Below are 25,192 nucleotides of genomic sequence, written 5' to 3'. Positions count from 1 at the left end.
ACCCATCAAGATCCAAAGGTCTATGGCACCTTGAACCACTGATGCTAGGACCTCAGGTTTACATCCTTATCAGCTGCAAAGTCCCAGTTTGCCTGCAGTTTCTTGACATCCCATCACTTAATGGGACTGACTAGATTTGTTTCTGCTATTGTCTTTGTTATGCTGTCTCCATGTGTTCGCCTCCCACCCTTTCCTTATCATCCCCATCTGGCAAGGTCCTTAGTCACATAATCTTACTGGAAAAACCAAACATTCTTACACTCCACTTATCCTTACCAATTAGAGTGACTGACCAAATTTGTCCTTATCACTACCTCCCTTATCATTTGTCCATCAGGTTTGTCTCTGTATGTTCTTGTTTATGGTCCCTTTGACCAGATACGTTTAAAGGAGCAGACACTGTCCTTCCACATACCCTTCCACATTCCCCTTGAATCCTCCAGACTCTGTACTCCTTGTATGAAATGCCAGCCTTCCTCTATAGAAACTGCATCTTTCATATTTCTGTATTGAACAAGCTATTCTTTTACTTCTTCTGTTATGAACTTTCATAAGCCTCTACTTTAGAAAAATCCCTCTGGAGAGTTTCGCCTCTAGTACAAGTCTCTGGAATTTAAAGTCATTTCTTTATTTCTCTGTTTGTCGTCATCATCCTCTCTAGCTTCTCTAATAGTTTCCCAAGTGGCACTTGATGTTTTTCACTGATGTCCAAATAAATGGGTCTTCTTAAGTTCTACATATCACTCACACCACTGCAGTCAGATAATGAAATCTTCATAGAGCCTCCTTCCTTCCACTCCATAAGAAGACAATACATATAATAGCTCTCCAAATACACATACTGCTGTTGATTTGATGAAACTCTTAACTTGCTCTTGGATTTGGATTCTCATGTGTCTTTTTTTTTTTTTCACCTGTTCCACGTCTTTCTTTCCTCCCTTCAGCAGCTTCTTTGTTAGCACCTCCAAGTCACCTCCCAGCTTTCTCCCTTCCTCCTGTTCTCAACCAACTCCCCTGAAACACATAATATTCACTAACACTTAGCTTATATTTGGTGCTTCACTTTGGAACATCTCAAAGTACTTCACAAAGGAACAGTCAGCATGACTGACATAAACTTACAATGGGAAAATGACTTACAATGGCAGAAGGACATGTCAAGACCATGCAGGAGAACCAAGAACAGATCCTGCCTGTCTTCCACAACCCAGTTCAGTGGTCTGCTTGTGAAGTCACTTGGTATCCTCCTGTGCAGTGCATTTCTACACCTTCTGCACTGAAATTAGGGACCCTCCCCTTTCCTGCACCCTGGTCCTGGTCTGGGCATTGGTTTTTGGTTTGGGGTTTTTTTTTTCTTTTGCTCCCAATCTTCCTGTTCTCAGTTCCAGCCCAAGCCCCAACTTTGGTCAGGGCCACAATCATACAACTGCAATTATAGGAAGGTCCCGCCAGCTCCTGGCTGAAGCAAGACTCTGTGCTGGCAGGACTCAGAGGGAACTGAGCTTTCCAGATCATGCACATATCTATCAAGTACAGTGAACAAGAATTTCTCAAAAAGCTTGTAACTCAGCCAAACTTGGCAGATCTTAATGGCTATCACAAAGACCACTTCATAACAAATATCAAGTCATTTTTCCAACATATACTTCAGCAAGACTTTTAAAGGAAAGATCAGACACAGTTTTATTATAGACAAAAAGAATATTTTTCACTGCCCTCAGCCTGAGGAATGACCAAACTGTCCAGTTGAACTTGTCTAACAGGCAACCCCTGGTTCACACATATCATCACCCTGAGAGACTAGAGGGTTTTTACAAAAAATAGCATCAGATGAGTTTTATAGTAAGCAGTGGTATGAACACAACCTAAAACACTGGAAAGTTTTCATTCCTTCAGTAATGGACAGAGCTGGAAATATAGAAGTCCATAGCTCCAAGATAACCAATCACAATTGTTTTCATTATACAGAAAAAGAGTAATTTGAAAGTTGCTCGCACTGCTGAATTTCCTTCCACCTGTCACTGAGGTGACAGAGTTCTCTTCAGATGGCACATTAACCTACTGTTTGGTTTAAGCAAAATATCCCCCATAAAAATAATATAGGTTTGCTACTAGAAGCAAATTCAGTTTGAACATAAGATGCTACTATATACAGTGATTACTACTGTCCAGTTTCTCTTTGTGAAAGTATTTTGAAAAACATTCCTTTTGGAAGAATTAAATTTACATTAAAAATGCATGATATTAAGTGACTCAACACTACTTATGACAGTGACTAAAAAGTGTCTTTCAGGCAGAACACTTTTATATACAAAATTCTCCCAGCTTTATTGGAAGCAAACCAGGCTTAAGCATTAGCAGTAGCCAAACATATACTTGGAACAGCCTAATTGTACAGCATCATGGATGACAAAAACAATAATTCTGCTACCTCTGTGGAGGTGGCTAGAAGCCCTTGGCATAGAAAGATGAAATATATTATGAGATAATGTCATACACATTTGTTTGGGATTTTTAATGTGTTTTAATTGGCCACAAGTCATGGAGATTTTCCAGAGCGCACATGAAAAATGCTTACGCCAAGACTATGATTATATAGAGAGCCAATGTTTCTGTGGTGGGTTTTTTTTTTCTGTTTTGGGGTTTTGTTTGGATTTTTTTTTGGTTTTTTTACAAATGAGAAAAAAATATGGCAATGTTTTCAGGAAAAAAAAAAACCAAAACAACAACCCCCCCCCCCCCCCAACAAAACCATAGCTATTGTAACTCCATTATTCTGCTACTTCTGTTCTAACATGACTTCTATTCTACAGAATCAGTTAGGAGGGAAAAGGGACATTTAAAAGTATCCTTTTCTTTTTCAATAATTTGGACTGCCATGAGATGGAATCCAAGACTCCCCAAAGTCCTCCAAGTCCAGAAGTAACTGCTGTCTCATTAAACAAATTATCATCTCCCTTCTCTAATGGCAGAATAGCATCATTGGTAGCCCTGAAAATCTGCAAGCTATCTAAACTCAAATACTAGATCCAGCATAGAAGTTCAATGTCTCCACAAGTCTTACAATAGTGTTATCTCAGATAAGAATCCCCTGTGAGGGGGGGCGGGGATAAGGCAGCTGTGAAGTGAGGTGAAATATGGGTGCAGATGCTCAAATGCTTTTTTCTTCCCCCCATGTACAGTTTGTACTACTGACCACAAGATTGTTAAAAGCACAATGAATAAATTCTGATAAAATTAATTGGAATCTTGATTGCAAGTAGATAAGTAAGCATTCAAAAGGTCATTACAAAGAAAGCCTATGGATGGCATTATCATTTCATATTTTAAAGGAGAGATTTATGAATTATTCCAAAAACTTCCTTGCTATCTGGCAGAAGGGAAAAGGAATTAAAAAGTCCTTACAGGACTTCAGTTTGGAAGGATTGGTGCAGTTGCTGCCATCACAGATCATTAGCTCTCAGCTGGTATCAATGATACAGTGCAGGCATAGATCTAGGCAGGTGCAGGTTCATTTTGAAGTATTAACAATGATTTTCAGTAAACTGAATTTTACATTAAATCAGAATGATACTTAATCTAAGTGCACTAGGGAAAAAAAAACTCAAACCAACCAACCCACTTCTCTTTTGTTCTTCTATCTTACTGGTATTTCTAATCTGGCAGGTATTTCTACCCCGTTAATTTGTCTGCCTCTTTAGCACTGCTTTCAACAGTTCACAAAACATCATCCAGGACAAGCAAAAACCAACACAATGTACCCCTTCAAATTATGCCATATATAGAAGATTAAATTATTCAGTATGTATCATGTATGAAAACTGACATTTCCTTTAATCAACTTCCTGATGACATTCGTCATTGTTTTTGTCAAACAGTGACCCAGACTACAATGATTGTGTATAATCCCTTTCCATCAACTTTGGTTGGGTGCTAGAGTTACCAACAGGTTCAAGACAGAGTAACAGAATCTGTGAATTTCACAGCAGAAAAAGTAGAGTAGGATCTCTGTGCAAAAGGCAATATATGTGCTACAGATTCTTATATAGTACACCACAAACCAACCGCTGCAGTAAAGCCATTTCCACAGCTTCCCATTGAATCAGGTTACTACACCATTGAGTATCTCTCCTCTTCCCTGTTCGCAGTTATCCTAGAACCCTGAGCACACATCTCCAACAGCTGTTTCCACTCTGTCACTAGGCTCATCATTTATATAGTACTGTTTTACCTAAGGAACTCTCATTTTATAAGGGGTGAGAGAGAGAAGAAAAATTAAGTCTTCTCAGTTATATGTAGCTGAGGATAAAAGTAAGATCTGGGCTTCCTGTGGGAGCTGAATTATTAGCATAAATGTTTTCTAGAAAAGGAAAATAGCTATTCTATTGCAGAAAAAGATTCCTTCAGAACAGAACTCAAGACTAAATTAAAATTACAAAGCTGGTTTCAGATACCAAAACTTTCCCCAAAGCTAGATATGTGTGGTTTTGATCTCATGCTTGTGTGGCAATGCAGAGCTTCCTAACCTTATGTTACTTGGGTATGATCATCACTGTAGTTGCAGCTGGAGACAGCTGGGTACAACCCAGCATTAAGATCTATGACAGGGAATGCCACCAGCTGTGCATCTGACAGGGAACAAATTCAGATGTTTTGGTGTGATTTTCATATCTTTCACAGTGGGATTTCAGCACCTATTGGGAAATATACAGTAGTTTCAGAACCCCTGTGAACACCTCAATACATGTTCTGAAAAGAGAATGAAGCATCATTTTTGTAAACATTTAAAAGTTGTTATAGCCTTTCCATTTTGCCACATTTCAAAGAATCACAGGAAAAAAAAATAGGTTGGGAAGGATCTCAGGAGGTCTCTACTTCAACCTCCAGCGGGCTAACATGACAGGTGGATTAGGTTGCTCAGGACCTTTGTCCAGTCAAGCTTTGAGTATTTTCAAGGACAGAGATCCCAACACCTCTCTGTGTCCTGTCCCTGGGTGGCAACACTCTCACAAGGAAGAATTTCTTCCTCATGGCCAGCAAGTATTTTCCTTGCTGCAATTTGTAACCATTTCCTCTCTTTCCATCGCTGCAATGCCTGTTAGATAGTGGAAAACTACTGTTACTTCCCCCTTCATGTTTTTTTGTTAGGTTTTGGGGTGGAGGGGGGAAGGCGTTGTTTGTTTATGTTTGGGGTTTGTTGTTTGGTTTTTTCCAGTCAAGTTTAACTCCAATATTGGCTGTTTTCCAAGTTTTCCAAGAACATAAATCACCTACATGAAAGAGCATTGGCTCCATATCCTAGATGATAAAACAAACAGTACAAGAGAGAACCACGTAGTGATGAACTATTAATTCATAGAATGGTGATTTACAGCTCCAGAGCTTGATGGTTCAATTCAGATTTTATCCAAAAACATTTGGGTCCTCTTTGAGCAGTTTGAGTGAAGAAAAGCTTTTTCATGAAACATAACATTGCAATAGTAAAGGGCCTCACCAGATTAAGAGCTCCAAAATGATAACATTCTTCACTGCAGATTTGTATTCTACAGCTATGTTCTGACCATGGTCAAACTGGCATATTTCCATGTTCTGCATTAGCTCGGGTTAATTTTTCTTGTAGTTTTTCAAATAAGATGAGATACATTAAAGAGATTGAATGCCTTGTAGAGAAGCATGATGTTGTAAAAGAGAAGACAGGAACTTGCTAATTCTAATCCCTAGACAAATATATAATAAGATTAAAACAAAGATGAAAGTGCAAATAGCAGTCCTAAATGAACAACCCAAAATCCTTTGAAGGTATTCCAGCTGGCAACTCAGATTCAACAAGTCATTTGCTAGGGTGATTTTACTTCACCAGCTCAAAAAAGGTGAGACAAGGTGGCAGTTCTCTCTCCTCTGACTGGAAAAAGTCACTTTTTTTTCCTCCAAATTTCCTTCCTATGAATATTATATTGAAAATGGATATCTTTAGAGTTCAATTACCTTTAGGGTATTCATGATTGCCCAATCAAAAAAAAAACCACCACAAACCCCAAACCAAACCCAAAACCAAAAAACCCACAACAACAACATAAACCAAACAAGTGAAGGATTCACTTGAAGGAATATATATAGACAATAGAACTGTTATAGACCATGCTCCATGAGACTAGGATTCTACAAAGAAGAAAACTGAGTCAGCAGAAGCAAACATCACATTTTACAACATCACATTTTAATGATTCCTGAAATATTACAAATTTTCTCATGATGTAAACCTATTGGAGATAAATAGCAGGCTGACATATAGAGCAGAATTAAGATTATTTGAATAAATTTGACTGGACTTTTTTGTTTGGTTGGTTTTTTTAGGGGCTGGGTGTGTGAGGGGTATGAGAAGAATGCATAATGCAAGCAAATGGTATTCTGGCTACAAATCTGAAAACCTTAACAAAAAAACCCACAAAACAAAACAAAACAAAACCCCCCAAAACAAAACAAACAAACAAAACAACCCACAAAACAACAACAACAACAACAAAACCCCAAAAAACCAAAAAAAAAACCCTCCCCAAACCCCCCCACCACTACCACCACTGACCACCTCAGCCTGCATTGTTGCAGGGGTCATTGGCTTTACAATATAAAATATTAAATCAAGATCCATGCCCTTTCACAAGATTTAGTCACTGAACATTCAACTCATCAATGACCCTGAGTAGCACCGTTACTGGCAGTTATCAGTATTCTTAAATTTCCCATTTCCTACTAAGCAAAACTTCAAATTCTGCAGGTTTTAGGCCTAACCAAATGACAGATGTTTTGAGTTCTTGGAATCTTTGGTATCTTAAGACAAGTGAAAATGAAAAACACAGAAAAGGTCTCCCTGAGCAAATGCATAATTGAGGGTTTGAGGTTTCGGGTTTTTTCTATTTTCTGTCCAAAAAAAAGATGTGCCAAAGTACATACAAACAAAAATTGACTCTCACGGAAGTCTATGGAGTGTGATGTTTCAGATAGAAATTCCTTGGCACCACAGATCCTATGGATAGATCATCCTCTCACAGAGTACCTACTTGCTAAAAATGTTTGTTACATTATCCCATTCTATCCCACCCCCTAGTCTCCACTGTGCTAATTTTGACTTAGCAATAAATGCCCAGGAACAATGCTTTTTACAGACCAGCACACTTGGTCTATGTTGTAGGCACAAACATGAAACCCAACAGTTTTGCTAAATCCTGTAACTTTACAGTGGCCTAATTTAGTTGTTATTATCTCAATTATGATAAACCAAAGGCTTAAACTTGTTAAGTCTAAAAAAAATATCTCTGCAATGTGTCTGCAATCCACAAGCATTTACCCACACACACTTTAGCACATCTATCTCACATTTGTAGCCCAACACCACCCTCTCCCCCAGGAACTGCCCAAGAGTCTTTCATCCAACGGAAACCTACTAGAGGATATACTTCACATGCCCAAATTCACACCTTTTCTCCACTGTCATCACACATCTCTGTAAGGTAGGGTACACCCAGCACACTCTCCCATTAAGGGCAACACAGAATCACAGACCAGTTGAGGTTGGAAGGGACCTCTGGAGGTCATCTTGTCCAACCCCACTGCTCAAGCAGGACCAATTAAAGCAGGTTGTCTGGGACCATGTCCAGATTGCTTTTGAATATCTTCAAGGATGGAGACTCCACAACCTCCATAAGCAACCTGTGCCAGTGCTCAGCATCCTCACAGAAAAGAAAAAGAAAAAAAGAAAAAGGTTTCCTTACACTTAGACAGAACCTCCTCTTTTCCTCTCGCTGGGTGCCACTGAAAAGAGCCTGGCTCCATCTTCTTTATATCTTCCCTTCAGATATTTACATACATTAATGAGATTCCCTCCTCAGCCTTCTCTGGGGTCTCTCAGCCCAGCTGTCTCAGCCTTTCCTCATATGAGAGATGCTCCAGTCCCTTAGCTATCTTAGTGGTCCTTCGCTGGACTGTCTCCAGTAGCTCCATATCTCTCTTGTACTGGAATTTGTGGAGTGTCACAAAGTTAGAAGACTGAAATCAGGCTTATGTTGAAATGTCTTCATGTCTTAATACTACAGGTCTGATCATAACCCTGTGAATGTAACACCATGCAACGAAAACTGCTTTAACCATAAGGATATTGTGCCAATCTCCATATAACTATTGGCTAGAAAGCAGAACCAAATAGCTGTCTAAAATACATTTCCAAGACACATAAGGAAACAGCTATGTAGTACAAAAGATGAAGAGCCCATTCAACTGTAAATCTTCCTTGCTTGGCTTATACCCCCTACAATGGGATTGGAAAATATTGAGGAACAACACAGAACTTTTTGGAACCAACAGCCTCAGGTTTCATGAGTGAACATCATAAACTTTGATTTTGTACATCAATCACGCAAAGATGTTTGACTTAGAAGGCAGCTTTTGAAGAATAAGAAAGAAATTAAAAGCAACTAAATGAGGTGTCAAGACCCATTATGCTGGGACAAGCTTAGGGGGAAATAGAAGAAATAACAGGTCAAAATATAAAAATCATTCCTTTGGAGAAGAAAGAATCCAAAGAACAAAAATGTGTTCATTTTCCTTAGAGAGACTGCTCAAAGACTAGAGACTACAAAACTCTTCTTTATTTCATAATGTACCTTCTTTCTCTGATAGTTAATTTCCACTTGTCATATTTGTCAAATTTGCTTTTATTCTCCAAATGCCTCTGATAGCATCAAATCTTTGAGCTGTTGCCCTGCCCTTTTCTTTGCCTTACAAATCTCAACTGAATATCTTCATCCCCATGTGCCTGCTTGCCTCCCTTTTCAGTTCTGGTATTGGATTTTGTTGCTATTCTTTTGATTAATTGTGACTTTAAGCAGTCCTCAGGAAGTCACACTCTTAGCAGAATTCCTTTCATTACATTGAAACAAGCTACCTGTAAACCCAAAAATACATAGCGTGAGTGCAGGTCTATTGGGCAACACTAGAAGTCCAGCAGCCTCTCTCCAACAGGATACAGAGGATGAACAGGCCAATAGTACAAAAACACGGTACATGCGGATAAATCATTCCCTTGAGATACCGTCCCATCTTTTGACAATAACTCTATATTTTCCTCTATTTTCAGTATCTTGAGTATGAAGTTGACTATGTGACAAATTAACTCTGAGGGAATGTAAATTGCTGTCACCAAGGCAGAATTAAAATGCTGGGAGTTCAGCATCCTCAAATCCCTGCTACCTGATTTCCATCACAGATTTCTAAAAGAACTAACAAATAAAAGCATAGGATTGAGGAGGGTTTGGGTTGAGTTTTGTTTCTTTGTGGGTTTTGGGGGGGGTGATTGGGGGGGGGGGGGGGTTAAGATAAACCTGTCAAGTCTGGAGTAGAATAACCAGATTGGAGAGAAGCAACTGCAGTGCCAGTGATTTAGAATGGTAAAATCCAGCCTATGTGACCACAAACCCACTACCCTGCCTGTTTGGATAAAAATTTGGAGGAAGGAGTAAATGAGAAATGAAGGTACACTAAAAGGAAGGAAAATTCTCATAGATTTATCTTACAACTATTTGCTAGATTGGTCTTCAATTCTCTTCAATGAAAACACAAACTGAAATTCATCTCATCTATTCTGATTTCACTAAAATATTCCATACAGCGCTACATGAAAAAGTTGAAAAATGGCACAAGAAGTTGGGCTATTCTAACAACAGTTGTGGAAGACAACCATTTGGCATCATTCACTGCAGGAACAACTTGACACCTGTCACAGAAATTGATGACATCTAATAACCCAATGTGCAGACTCCCATAAGGTACTACTTATATTATCTAGTTTCAGTTATTTAAAAGTTGTGCATCTGGTCTCAGCACTATTTGTAGACTATGTCTCAACTCTTATGTCCAAGATGAACAGGATGAGTTGCTCTCAGCAGGTGGCTATGACTTTTTAACATCTAAGGTTCAAACACCAAGCATTTAGATGGATGAGGTTAGGCAGAACCACCACTATCTGGGGAACCAACCTTCCCCCCCCCCATCTCTACCACAAAGAAGTTCTGCAATAATACTTACGTGACTGATCAATCAACACATTACAACTATGGAGAAGGTAACTGCCATCCCAAGAAGTATGAGGTGATGTATTCCCTATCCCCCGAACCAGGAAGTATTCCTATCACTGTGTAGGAAGCCCTTTGTCTGAAATATTATATATAATTCTGGTCACATATTTGCAATATATATCCACAAAGGAAGAACAGAAGGGATATTAGCACGATCAGACAAGCGCAGAGGTGACGGTAGAAAAAAAGATTGAAAGAGATTGACTTGTTTAGCTTAATCAAACAAAGCCTAAGAAAAGATGTGGTTGCTCTCTAAACTATGAAGAAAGCAAAGCCCAAAGAGGGAAGAGAACTACTTATACTAAAAGGACATTGCTGGCACAAGAACAAATGTCTATAAATTCATGGCAACTAACTGTTGACATGATGTCAGAAGAGGGTTTTAAAGCTCTAGAGGAATAACTTTATAATAGGAATAATGTGCACAATCTAGTGAATTCTACAATTAAAATGAGTATTTTTACAATTAAAATTTAAATCTTTGAATTTGAAGATTTAAGATTAAATGGTGGCCGATATAGGAAAGGACTGGACTTGATCCAAACTGTTTTCTTGTTCTATACTTTCATACAAGAATTACTACTTGCATCTACTCTCCCTCAACCCAGGCCACCATCCAATCCACCGATCATTGCCTTTGCCTTACACATCTCCAAATACAGTCACATTACCCTCTACATCCCCTCAAGCCCTTTGTCTCAAGCTATTCCTTCTGTCACTTTCCCTTCCACTACCTCTAAAAATAATACTCCAAGGCAGACACCAGACAAAGAAAGTTTCAGCCCAGGCATTTGTAGCCTTTCCTGGACACAGTGTTCTTTTGTTGAACATTGGAGCTGCATCCTTCCTTGCAAAAGGTAATTGTAGTGGTCAGAAAGAGGGAAATCTACAGCAGTTTCCCTTGCTGAATTTTCTTTGATGATCACTCTTTCTAAGATTTTCTTGGCCTGACCCCAAGAGCAACTTCTGTAGCCAAGAAATCTGCCTACACAACTGAATTCTTACAATGTGGGCACATGACTGCTGGTTCTGGGCAGGTTATTATCAGCGTGGACAGAAAAAATTAGGATGGTGCTTCACCCTTATATTTAGCTTTGTTATGGGGTGTGTACTCCCATCAGAACAAGATGCAGGGAGGGCTTACTCACATGGCTGGTCTTTACTTGTGTGAGTAAGCTGCTGATGCTTATCCTGCGGCAGTTCAGCCTAGATTGCATGCCACTGTTTCAATGTAAGTGCATCCATTTTTGTCACTGGAAATGCATGCCACATTGCACAAAATTATTACACTCCTATTAGAATTTAGCAAGAAATATTCTCCCTTGCTAGGTTTGTGTCTATTTTTGGACATAACCTAAATATTGAATGTCAAATCATAGAGTTCACTATACCCTAAATGTAGAAATATCTCACAGGCCTTTCGCGTAGCACAATGGACAACACAAGCAAGCAAAAGAACCGTAACAATCCATGGCCGCATCACAATCCCAGAAATACTCAGTGAACTACTGCTGACTTCAGTAATTCCACTACTGCCTTTGTCTCTCATACAGCACAGTAGCATAGCAGTGTAACATGCTTTTCACTTAGCTGTCACTTATGCTACATTGCAGAAAGACACAGCAAAATACTGAAAGAGATACAATTACAGTTTACTATACTGCTATTATGGCCATACATAGTTCTATTTTTAGCTCTAACCTAAATAGAAGATGTAGAAGCATAAAATGGTCTCATGCATCTGCATATATAAAAATCATTCAAGCCTATCGTTTAATTCAGTAGCAAATGAAGACCAAGAACAAAGAAGTTAAATTTTGAAAATACATATAATTTCTGGAATTTCAATTAACTTTTGATATATGTAGACTTTTTCTGTCTTCCACGTACTAAAAACTGTAATATCCACCTCAGATTAAAAAAAAAAAACAACCAAGCAGGGATATTTAAGTTCTGCTAAAATTGTAATTCTGGAGTAATTTCCAGTGTCTTGAATTATAACAATGGAGTTCCTCCCAGTACCTTTTAAATTTTTAATGTTTTCTTTTTGTTACATTTATATTCTTATGGAGAAATACAATGATCCCTCCTCAGAAGTTCAAAGGGTCACTTATGCTTATATTTTTACCTCCAAATGAGTCAGTCTGAAAGCCCTTACACAAAATTTAGTCAACACCCAAACTTCAAATTTAATTTTTTACTGAAATTTCTATTGGTAAACACTGAAAAATTCTAATCCTCTCACTTTAATATAAAATGAGTAAAAATATTCCTCACTAATAAAATCATTGTGATCTTTCTGCATAGAAATTGTACTGAAGTCCACAGGGATGTGGACTAAGGAATAATTTTCAAGAACACATGATACCTCAGATGAATGGAAACTATTTTCCAAGCATCTCTAACATAAATATACTTTATTTTAAATCTTGGTGAGTCTAAAGCATGTACAGACATGAAAGTACAGAGACTGCAGCTTCTGCCTACTACTGATCATTTGAATATGAATGCCATTTTAATAACTTGCAAATTTTGCAAGAAATATGTAAATTGTATATATACACATATATGTGTGTATACATATGTAGTTGATTCTCCAGTACACTAGCCACTGAAATCATCAGCAACAAATTAATAACAACTGACATCATTCTGTTTCTAAGGATAGGTAAGTTTTCACAGTCCTTGTCTCTGCTCCCCTACTCAGCCCAATTAATGTACAGCCTTTGGACTTCTCATGTAAGTCACATCTACGGTTACCCATATCTGCATATTAGGAGCCAAGAAAATAAAACTGCCAAAGGTGACATCTCGGATTTATTTTGCCCACTCGCAAAAGCTCCTCAAAAGGTGTCTCATATTACAAGTTTAAAAATTCACCTGAATGACTGAATATAGCGAGATATAATGAGATACATTTTGGTTGCTCTCATTACAAAGCTCAGGGATACTTTTGCATTTTTATTATTGTTTAGTCCATTAATGTGTTGGTAACCTGAGTTTCAAGATCTTGCTCAAGAAGAACACAGAAATTAGTTGCACCAGAGGGGTTTTTTGTATCACCTTTGTTATAGAAGTTTTGCAATATTGACCTAGTCTGAAGCCAAGGATACACATGCCCCCAAGACACTGTTGGAGTTCTTGCAGACACCTTCTGAGAGTTAACAGATTGCCAAAAAGGTTTTTAGCTCCCCATTACAAAGGTCCTAACTCAGCCATTTTTTTTTGGATTCTCAAAATAATCAGTGATATCCCAAAGAACACCAATGTAACAGGCACAAATTCTTGCTTACATACTACCAACTGCTATTTTCCTGGACTCTACAATTTCTTGCTGAAAGACACTGATGCTTCTGCTTTTGCAAGATTTATTCCACACCCCCAGCTTTGCATAGTGAGAAACCCCTAACATGTGCAACCCACTGCCACTACAGAGAACAGGACTTAAAACGGATTATAACTTTGATTAAATACTAGGTAAACCATCATGAGTAAATCAAATGACATATATGAGAAAAGATCTTTCCTTGTCAGGAGGATTTATGTGGACAAGGTGTTCAGAAAACAGTGAGAGGGTGGATAAAAAAACTACAACCCACAAACCTATTTCACCTTGCCAACAGATAAATAAGAGAAGGCATGATAAACTAATTGCATAATTAAGAGCAAATCAGGAATCTTTTCTAGAACAAGGGAAAACTTGCTAAAAATCACTACTTGGAAACTCAAGAGTTATAAAAGGAGGTGCTCTATAGTTAAATATGTATTTGATTATCCAAAGAATTTGCTGAGGCTACCCTTACATTAAGGTTCAAAAAGGGGCTGGCTATTTACATGTATTTAAAGGTACAATAATGATTTAAAAAATGAAAATAAACATAATTGTTGCAGACTTAGGACAACCTTTAATAATTGTAAACTAGGAAAAAAACAACTGCAGGAAGCAGATTATACCATGTCTGTCTAACATGGTTTCTTACATTAAGTTTCAAAAAGGGGCTGGCTATTTACATGTATTTAAAGGTACAATAATGATTTAAAAAATGAAAATAAACATAATTGTTGCAGACTTAGGACAACCTTTAATAATTGTAAACTAGGAAAAAAACAACTGCAGGAAGCAGATTATACCATGTCTGTCTAACATGGTTTCTTACATTTTCCTTAGAAACATCTGGAATAGCTCTTATGACAGAGTACTGGCCTGGGCAGAACCAACAGTGGTTAGTTACTGTTACGCACACTAGGGAAATTTGACAGACTGCACGCAAAACATCTCAAAAGTTCACAAACATATAAAGATGACTCACAGCACCTATTAAAAATATAACCAGCATTGTTTTCCATATAAGAAAACTGTATCTTGGACAAGTGACAGCAACACCCAACAGATCAGACCTACAGACATATCCCACATTGCAGCCCTACACTGTGATCAAAATATGATATCTTCTCCTGCAAATTCATCCATCACACTGCTGAGAAGAAACCAGCTTGGTCAAAGGCTCAGAAGAGAATTATTTTAGGTTCCACAAAACCTGTTGATTGCTTAGAAAGAGAGATGAGCACTACAAACTACATTTCCTAAAGAGGTGCTGGATATTGAATTCCCGTTATTCCAACACAGGCTTACCTTGGGCATTGTAAACCAGCATCCTGGCTCAGTAAAATACTTAACCCCTTAATGAAAAAACCTCAGGAATGGGGGGGGGGGGGGGGAGCGGGGTGTTAAAAAAATAATAATAATAAAAAAAAAATCACAAGCTACATACAATGTAGATTAGAACCATCCATGGATTAGAAACTTGCATGGCCTTTTATCATGCCCCTACTTAGCTAACTGAAGACAATGGCTCAGCCTGCAAGGTATTTAGTTTTCACTTACATTTTCTTTACCTTCAATTATGTCTGAAGGTCCTAAGTGTTTGTGGGAAAAAAAATATCTCTTTTTTCATCCCATGACCATATTTCACCCAAAAAGGTCCTGGCTTTCAGAAAGATATAAAAGGAACTCAAGTTTCTTCCAGGTGCCATGAAGGTCTGATGCCTGCTCTCCTGCAAATACCCTCAGTACCTTCTTCTGCACTGACAGCAACCGAGCATAGATGGGTTGAGGCAAGGCCATGTGTCTCAAAGAAAAATAGTGAAAGGAAGAAGTACTTACCACGAGGACAGCACTCAACCGATCACTTTGGACCTGCTGCACTTGGATGCAGGGTCCTGGCACTTGCAACCTTGAACCACTGGGAATGTTCCCAGCATCACCGTTTGGGATGCTGCTGTTACTAGGCCCAAGACCTACAGATGCCCTGTACAAGTAGGTATGCGTCAGTTTACCCACACCAGTGACCTCCAGCATGTCTGGCGGGAGGTGGGAGCTGGGAAGCATGTGCACGCTATAGCAATACTTTTCATACTTATCAGCTGGGCAGCAGCAGCCACTGCAGCAGCAAGTCTGGCAGTGGCACAGACGCACAATGGCAAGAAAGAGGAGGAACGCTGCAAAGATACAGGAGACACAGGCAAGGGAAACAATCAAGTAGATGTTTGTAGCATTGAGCAGTGGTGGTGGCTCCCCGCTGTCATCAAAGTCCGGTAGTGCCTGGGGAAGAGTGTCAGCCAGCAGGATGCCCACCGTCACAGTAGATGAGAGCGGCGGATCCCCGTGGTCCCGCACCACCACAACCACCTTGTGCTTGAGGAAGTCAGTGGAGCGCATGGAGCGCGTGGTGCGCAGCTCACCAGAATGTGGTGCCAAGCGGAACAGGGTAGAGTCGGAGGAGTGGGCAAGGTGATAGGAAAGCCAGGCATTCTGCGCATTGTCCTCATCATCTGCCACCACTTTCGTTACTAGGTAGTCCTCATCAGCCAGGCGGGGCACAACTTCCACAGCTACTGAGCCATTCTGGCTGGTGGGATACAGGATGGCTGGGGCATTGTCATTCTGGTCTGAGATGTAAACATTCACAGTTATGGCAGCACTCAAGGCTGGTGATCCATTGTCCTTGGCTTCCACTTGGAAATAGAAGCTCCTAAGCTGCTCAAAGTCAAAGGCACGTTTTGCATAGATGCTCCCATTGGCCAAGCTCACAGACAAGAAGCTGGCCAGGGTACTGCCTGCAACTGTGGAATTCCTGAGCATGTAAGAGACCCGTCCGTTCTCCCCCATATCAGGGTCAGAGGCGGAGACCTGGTAGAGAAAAGCACCAAGTGGATTGTTCTCCTCCACAAACACATCACATGTGTCAGCACTGAAGACAGGGGAGTTATCATTCACATCAGAAATCTGCACCCAAAGGGTCTTCTGAGTGGTGAAGGGTGGAGAGCCCAAGTCTGTGGCAGTAATGGTGATGTTGTACCCACTGATCAGCTCTCGGTCCAAAAGTCCACTGGTGACCAGGCTGTAGTAGTTTTCAAGGGAAGGTTTTAACTGGAAGGGAAGGTTATCAGGGATCTGGCAGGTTACTTTCCCGTTCTCCCCAGGGTCCTTATCCAAAATACTCAGCAGAGCTATCACTGTGCCAGGAACAGCATCCTCAGGAATGGGACTGGAAAGGGATGTAATTGTTATCTCTGGGCCATGATTGTTCACATCAGTGATTTCCACCAGGAGCTTAGCTGTGCTGGACATGCCAAATGCCCCGTTATCCCTTGCCTCAATAAGCATCTCGAGGAGAGGTCTCTGAACAGCTAAAATGCCATTGACTGTCACCTCCCCAGTGTGCGGGTGAATAAAGAACATTCGCTGTAGATCAGCAGAAGTAGTATTGCTAAATGAATACCTGATCTCTCCATTTGGACCTTCATCCAAGTCTGTGGCATGCACTTGCACTACCAAAGTGCCACTGGGGGAGTTTTCCAATATACTCGCCCTGTAGACTGAATGCTCAAATTCTGGTGCATTGTCATTGGTATCCAGCACAGTCACAATGACTGGGACATCACTGAACTTTGGAGGATCCCCACCATCTTTGGCTGTAAGGACAAGTCTGTGAGTGGCTTGCTGCTCCCTGTCTAAGGCTTTCTTCAGCACCAATTCAGGATATTTACTCCCGTCCCCACGTGTCTGCATTTCCAAATGGAAATGTTCATCAGGACTCAGAGTATAATTCTGGACACTGTTGGTACCTTCATCAAGATCTTGGGCGTTGGGGAGTGTAAACCGTGCCCCGGGTGACAGGAACTCAGGCACGTTTATATGATATTCACTTAAGGGAAAGCTGGGGGAGTTGTCATTTATGTCCAAGACTTTAAATTCCATCCTATAAAGCTCTAGAGGGTTTTCTAACACAAGTTCATAATTCAGAAGACAGGCAGACTTTAATTCACAAAGCTGCTCTCTGTCTATGGGCTCATTAACAGACAAAGCCCCCGTGCTTGCATTTATATTAAAATATTGCTTACTTGAACCGGTGATCATGCGAAATTTCCGAACTGAAAGTGTAGCTGCATCTATTCCTAGATCCTTTGCTATGTTCCCAACAGACGCTCCACGCTCTGTTTCCTCGGCGATGGAATACACTACTTGCCCGTTCGCGGTGCAGCAAATAAGACAGAAGACCATTAAATAGACCCGCATTCTTCCTCCCCTGGCTCAGCTCCCCGCAGACCGGCTCAGCAGGAACATAATCCAAAATTTCAGCAAACACCGCAAGTTTCCAGCGCGAAGCGAACGGGCACCGGGGAGCACCGGCGGCAAGGCGAGAAGTTGGCTGCAGGCGCAGAAGGCTCCGCGGCGGCTCCCTCCTCCGCCCCCTCCGCGCCGCCGGTTGCTGTGCGGGGAGAGGCAGCACCTCCGCTCCGCCGCTCGCTATGACCGACGCGGCGGCCCCGCGCGGTTCTTAGACTCGCGGCGGCGGCGGCGCCACCCAGAGGCCGCGGCGCCACCTGCGCCGCCGGGGGAAGGGGCTGCGCTCCCCCCGCCGGACGGCGGCTTCTCCTCGCTCCCCCTTACCCCCATTTTTTTCCCCCCCTCTGTTTTTTTAACGCCCCGACGGAGGTCCGGGGAACGGAGACGGGGTGCTCCGGGCCTCCCGAGTCGGCGGCATTGGATGTGCTTCCGTGAAGGAGAGACGCGGAGCAGACCCCGCTCCCTCCCTCCCTCCCTCCCCGCTCTCCTTGCAGGAGGGGCAGCGAGAGGATGCGCCGCAGCACGCTGTCAAAGTACCGCGGGGGAAGAGAAACGCCTATGAGAAGTGACAGGCATCGGCTAAACATGGGTCAGCACAGTCCAGGCACGCTCCGGCTGAGCACAACATTTCCCAGGGGGGTTTTAAGAGCACAATTAAAGGAGGCAGTCGACTCTACCCCTGTTAAACTTAAAAAAAAATAATTTAAAAATAGGAAGGGGTGGGGAAGGAAAAAAAAATAAAAAGCCTCTTTCCTGCTTCGCCTTCTGGACAAGGTAAATTAACACGGCTTATTGGGAGAGAAGGATCTCTCTGACAGTCCCCAGTCGGATCACCCGCAGCCACAGATGAGCTCCCATCCAGCCCGTCAAAGCAGGATGGGGATAGCTCGGGTGGGCGGGGGAAAGTGGGAGGCTACAGCAGTCACATTACTTGTAGAGAAGTAAATATCGGCACCAGAGAGGTCTTGCATTTAGGATATGCCCAGGAACTGTGGGGAGAGACGAGCTGATACCACACAGAGATAGCAGATCATGAGTGAAGGGGAAAAAAAAAATAAATAAATATCAAAGCATTCTGCTCCCCCAACTTCCTGCACCAAGGGCACAGTTAGCAACTACCCCCTAAGCAGGTGGGAGAAGGCAGAAAGCATTTCAAAACACCCTCCTGGAAAACCTTCCTGGAATGACCTTCAGCAGCAATGTAAATGTAAAACAGATGGGCCTCAAGCCCTGACGACCCCTCTGGTCTCCTCCGTTTCCAACTTCCTTCTGTTAGAGCTTATTATCATGAGATCCTGATCAATTAAAAGCAAGAGACTATACATGTGCCACAAGGACAGATCTTAATTCTTATTGCATTCGTTGTGTTTCTTTATGCAGCTGAGAATTTCCGGGCAAGTGAAAGAGAACATTTCAATTATACATAGTATCAGGGCCTTTCAAAATAGGAGAAAATTGGGAGCACAGCCAAAAGTTGTACATTAAATAAAAAAAAAAAAATCGATACATCTGTTTGCATCCTCACAACTCAGCAAAACCTTCCAGTGAGGCTCCTATCCTGCCGGCACCAGAGCAAGCCTTGGTCAGGCCCAGCACAAGTATCTGCTGTTCTTACGATTTTTTTAACTCCAGGTGCCCCTGGCAGCACCTGAATGTTGCATTTTACTTCTACTGCGTTGACACTACAGCACCCGTTACAGCGGGCTGGGGGGTGGAATGCAGGAGCTGCGCAGCTGGTGTGCATCCACCTTAATTCACACACTACATAAATTTGTTCAATGCACCATTGCACACAGTATACAATGTAAGTATTTATGGTACGCTGTTTACCTTGGGGTTGTTTTGTTTTGGTTTTTTCCTTGATTGCTAACTCAGAAATCCCCAGTTCCCACTTAGTCATCATAAAATTGTCATCCAGACTTCCTCCACCCCAAATTAGCCCTAGACTCCCCTTGTGCCAAGATATGATGTCATCTACAATATATGAAAAAGTTGCTAGTTTTACTGCTCTGTAGTGATGCGCAGTCATTATAAACACCCAGAAGCAATGCAATAACACCTATTAAAGTCACAGGAAAGACTGATGAATTTCCCTTAACATTGGCCTGTGGCAAAGATAGATCCATGTGTCTGGGAAGGCTTGGGCAGCCGGGTGTTGGTGTCCCAGGTGCACACACAGGTAAAACACACAGACTATTCACCTGTCTGTGACTGGGTTTGCAATGAAGAAACCCAAGAATTTGGGGCCCAAGATCCTCCTGTTGAACAGACGAACCCACTCAAAGGTAGATTTTTCTTTAAATCTTAATATTGGAATAACAAGCTGTGGTTATGCATTCCAGCGCCTGAAATACCAGCAGTGCTAGCAGAAACTGATTAACTAACAACAGCCAAAATCAATCAAAGTAATTGTACATTTGCCTCTTTCCAAGATGTACTCACCTTTTGAGAAGTATCTGGCAGCCTACACCAATTTTGTCTTTAATTCACTGTATTGGCTTTGTGTGGCAAGGTTTTGGTAGCGTGGCGGGGCTACAGGGGTGGCTTCTGTGAGAAGCTGCTGGAAGCTTCCCCTATGTCTGACAGAGCCAATACCAGCCGGCTCTAAGATGGACCCACCACCGGCCAAGGCCAAGTCCATCAGTGATAGTGTAGCGCCTCTGTGATAACATATTTAAGAAGGAAAAAAAGTTGCAGGGCACACAGAAATGGCAGCTGAAGAGCAGAGTGAGACCATGCAAGAGAAACAACTCTGCAGACACCAAGGTCAGTGAGGAAGGAGGGGGAGGAGATGCTCCAGGCACCGGAGCGGAGATTCCCCTGCAGCCTGTGGTGAAGACCATGGTGAGGCAGGTTGTCCACCTGCAGCCCAGGGAGGACCTCACGCCAGAGCAGGTGGGTGCCCAAAGAAGGCTGTGAGCCCACGGGAAGCCCACGTTGGAGCAGGCTCCTGGCAGGACCTGTGGCCCCGTGGAGAGAGGAGCTCATGGAGCAGGTTTTCTGGCATGACTTGTGACCCTGTGGGGGACCCACGCTGGAGCAGTGTGCTCCTGAAGGACTGCACACCATGGAAGGGACCCATGCTGGAGGAGTTCATGAAGAACTGCAGGCCATGGGAAGGACCCATGTTGGAGAAGTTGGTAGAGGGCTGTCTCACATGGGAGGGACCCCACATTGCAGCAGGGGAAGAGTGTGATGAGTCTTGTCCCTGAAGAGGATGAAGCAGCAGAGACAATATGTGATGAACTGACCATAACCCCCATTCTCTGTGCCACTGGGGGGGTAAGTAGAGAATCCAGGAGTGAAGTTGTGCCCGGGAAGAAGGGAGGGGTGGAGGGAAGTTGTTCTGAGATTTGGTTTTATTTCTCATTACCCTACTCTCGTTGATTGGCAATAAATTAAGTTAGTTTCCCCCAGGTTGAGTCTGTTTTGCCCGTGACAGTAATTGGTTGAGATCTCTCCCTGTCCTTATCTCGACACACAAGCCCTTTGTTATATTTTCTCTCCCCTATCCAGCTGAGGGGAGCGGGGTGATAGAAGGGCTTTGGTGGGCACCTCGTGTCCAGTCAGGGTCAACCCACCACATCCACTCATTTACTACTCATTTACCATCCAAAATAACTTCTTCAGCTTTCTGCTACATCTCTTTAATTTTGTAGCATTGCCTGATGCTTGTTTACAGGGCTCTAAGGGAACTTGCCTTTGATCCTCTTTCTTTTTAGCAACATTTTTAAACCTTACAATGCTACTTTAGTATTTTGGCATCCCTTGCCCTACTCTCCTTTTCCACACTCTGCAGTGGACAATCAGGCAGCTTTGCTCACTGGAACACCCAAGTTGCTGGCACCATCTCAACACCCAGCTCCTACCACACCGCGTTCCTAGTCCAGCCTGGAAGAGCACCTGCTCCACACACTGCTCAGGTAGACAGCTCTGGGCCTTGGCCAAAATCCAGTGCTTAGTACTATTAAATACCCAGGGCTGGTTACGCTACAGCCACTCCTGCCTTGAAGGGAGTAACACCATTGTGCCATGGGGGCAGAATACAGCCTTGCCCCGTGTGTGAAGCCACTGCTTTGCTCAGCAGAGTCCCAGGCCCCTTCCTCCCTGCCTGTTTGTGCTCTACTTCCCATATCCAGCTGCCCTGGGGGGTCTCAAGGGTGCCTTTACACTCAGTTTCTCCACTCTCACTCTTGTTTGGCCACCCTTCCACCCAACCCTTCTTTTCAAGGTCTCCAATCTCAAAGATCTCTTCATCTCAAGTCACTTACGACTGATGTGCAGATAATATAATTAGGGTATTAAACACCTTTAATGTAGACACTTCACTTAGTATCACAGCAGATGATGTAACCACTGTTTAAAACCCCTTGTCTTTGAACTCACGTTTGCCTTCAATTTGCCATCTCCAAACCGTTCCCTATTCCCTTCCCTCAGCTTGACCCATTCTTAAAGCCGGTTTGACCCGAGTCACTGAGAAATTCAACTTTTTGCTATCCTGAGGGCATGGTCTGGGACCTCCGCGGTGTCACCCACTGCTACACAACACCTCTCATCATCTCCTGCTCCCCGACGTGCTCACAGAGCTCTTCCTCTCTGCCCGACGGGCTGTTGCAGTGCTGCATTTACACCGCCACAGAGCCCGGAGCATCCCTTACGTACTCTTTCTCCCTCCCCGTCTTATATTTTCAGCCAATCGTCCCCTTTTTCGTCAATGAGACGTCATTAGTCCAGCCGTGCATGTTGCACTCGGAACAATGGTAGCAGACAGAAGAAACCGTTAAGGGAGCAAAGGCGAAATAAATAAAGGTGAGTAGCAAAACCGGGTTACCTCGGGGCTGTGGAGCACACGGCTGCACCACACGAAGAGCCGCTCGTGTTTCAACATCATCATCTACGACAGCGATGATTTTAAGGTGCCGTTTCCGCGGGCAACGCATCAGAGGCGGTGCAGACGCCGAGCGGTGCCTTCGGCAGAGGTTTGCAGGATACGTCCCGCTCGGTACCGAGGCTTGGGAGAATCCCAGGGGCGCCCACCAGAATGGAGGGGCGCACAGTCGTGTTAAATTAGGACACGGCGCTTCAGCGGGAGGCAGCAGAAGGGGCTGAATCCGTTCGGGGGAGGAGACGGAGCGGCAGCCCTGCGGTTTCTCCTCCGAGGGGAACCGATAAGCTCTCCGCGGTGGCCGCTGTCCCCGGACCCACCGGCAGCCCCAGCCCTCATCTCCACCCGGAAAGAAGCACGTGAAAAGCTCGTACACTGACGGCAGCCCCACAGTAAATAGGATCTGCCCGCGGACTGAGGAAGACCGGAGCTCCTCCTCGGACCGAGCCCAAGTCGCCAGCGCGGAGCCGCCGACGGAGGTGCAGGGACCCCGCTATCGCCTTTCTTGTGCGGGCTCCCCGGGCAGAGATGAATGCAAGGACGGCGATACCCCCAGCCACCCGAAACACCAGGCTCCTCCCGCTCGGGACCCGGCGTGGCAGGTAGGCCATGCTGTCCCCCTCGGGACCCTCCCCTCTCCCCCGCGGGCTCACTCAGCCCTGCGTCCACCCCGACGAAAGGAGAGGGCAGAGCAGCTCTGCTGTTGGACGCAGCGCCGGGCTGATCCGCTGTTGTTCCGCAGCTCCGATCCCCCCCCCCCCCCCCCCCCCCCCGCAGAGGCAAGGCAAGAAGAGGCAGCTATGTCAGGATGCCCTTTCGACAAGCCACGGGAGCTCGCAGCCGCTACGTGGGGACAGAAGGAGCGGAGATGACTAAAAGGAGCCTGGGACAACAATCTCTTAGGCAGAGGATTTCGAGATTTCAGCGAAGCCCAGGAAAATCCTCATTGGCGAAAATCCTCATTGGCCACATCAAGCCACAGAAATACAGACTCACGACGTGCTATTCGGTATATCGCAGGCAAGAACTCGCCGCTTGAACGCGAGGACATAGATCGGTCTATTTACCCCCAGTCAGAGACCACCGGGCTTGGCGGAAGCTGCCCGGGGAGGGGGAGACACCTGCGACAGCGGGTACGGGGGACCAGTCCCGCTCGTGCGGCAGAGCAGCTCCGAGCCCAACACCCGGCGTCTCTCGCAACTCCTCCGGCAGCTGTGCCAGGTATTTCCCTGCCTGTAAAATTCCTAGTCCTCAGGCTGCAAAACAGCCTCCGGCCACCACGGCGGTGTGGGAGCTGCAGCCGCTGCTGCACCGCCCCTCCCGCTCCCAGAGCCGCCCGCGGCAGCGCTCTGCAGCGCACCCGGTTGCGAGCCCTGCCTCAGCAGCCACGATTGCCTTCTGCCTGGTAACATGGCTGCTAATCAGCATTCATTCCGCAAAACAATATGCAGCGGGAATGAGTCTCGGTTTGCAGCGACTGACAACCCTGCGTGAAGTTGTTCTCTTTTATTCATGACACTGACAGGATGTTCTAGCGCGTTCTGTTAACGACTCCTGGCCAGACTATGCTACGAAGTAAAAGCATCCACGACCTCTGTTTCTAAAGTTAAGCTCGCTTTGTTTCTAAAAGAAATGCTGAGAAACTTCCTGACAGCGTACGTCTATAATAAATCCGTTCAGATCTTCAATTCGTTACTGCAGAGAAACGAAGAGAAACCGTACTGAAGCCAAAGCCTCCCCTGCCCCAAACAATCGGCATTAAAGAGACTCCACATCGCCCTTAACCATAGCCCAAGGAAACGATTTGCTTCCTACACCTGCGCGCAAGTGCTGTGATTTTCCATCCTCTTCTACAGAATTAGTTAAACCTTCTTATAAATTTAACCAGAAGCTTCTCATTTAGGAGATCGCGGTTTGCTGTTCCTGCCTTCCATCACATCCATGGGAATTAAGGAAAGAAAACGACAGCTCTACAGCGCTGGGATAAGCCTTGCTACTCACACATTAAGGTAGCTCACGCATACTTAAGAGGTGATAACCCACTCCCCTTCAGCACAGCAGCTATCGGACATGATCAAAGGAGACTAGAAACACAAACGCCAGCAAATACACAAAGAACTCAAACGTAAAGCTGTTACTAAGTGACCTAAGATAGATGCAGGAAGGAAAGAGAAATTCGTGGGACATGCTCACATTTTTCTGTGGATCAGGGGGAGATAACCCACTCTTACGATTTTTTCAAAACGGACATGAAGTTTTCAACTTTCTTTACTAGTTTTCAGTACACCTATAAGCATCATTCTTGTCAAATTCGAACCAATACCCTGCGATTTAAATTTTTTAGTCCGTGTCTTTTGTCTAAAACGCTTCTATTCGTACAAACCCCAACGAAATGTACGTTCTCAGAAGAAATATACTACGTTACAGATAACCCTTTGCCATAAAACTATAGTAGTTATCCAAACAGGTGTCTTTGGCGAATTGAACGCATAACATGAAAAAAAAGAATGATATAAACGTACTGCTTGTTCTTACTATGCCAGCAGCCCT

At 43.5% G+C, this 25,192-nt stretch overlaps 1 protein-coding gene across 14 annotated transcripts in view; it reads right to left on the bottom strand.

The window, feature by feature from the left end:
* LOC126051048 (protocadherin alpha-C2-like) overlaps window positions 1–25,192 on the bottom strand; it is a 162,677-nt gene that overhangs the window by 72,221 nt on the left and 65,264 nt on the right. The window contains exon 1 of one of the 14 annotated variants that reach the window (XM_049829717.1): window positions 15,292–17,521. The exons of the other annotated variants lie outside the window; for them this stretch is intronic. Coding sequence (XP_049685674.1) covers window positions 15,292–17,388 — 2,097 coding nt within the window. The 5' untranslated portion in view covers window positions 17,389–17,521. Of the gene's footprint in view, window positions 1–15,291; window positions 17,522–25,192 lie in introns of those variants that run through there. 14 annotated transcript variants of the gene reach the window in all.

Source organism: Accipiter gentilis, chromosome 26 (genome assembly GCF_929443795.1).
Source record: "Accipiter gentilis chromosome 26, bAccGen1.1, whole genome shotgun sequence".
Taxonomy (NCBI): Eukaryota; Metazoa; Chordata; class Aves; order Accipitriformes; family Accipitridae; genus Astur; species Astur gentilis.
The sequence above is the reverse complement of the archived record's forward strand: the minus strand, read 5'-3'. Positions and strand labels throughout refer to the sequence as shown.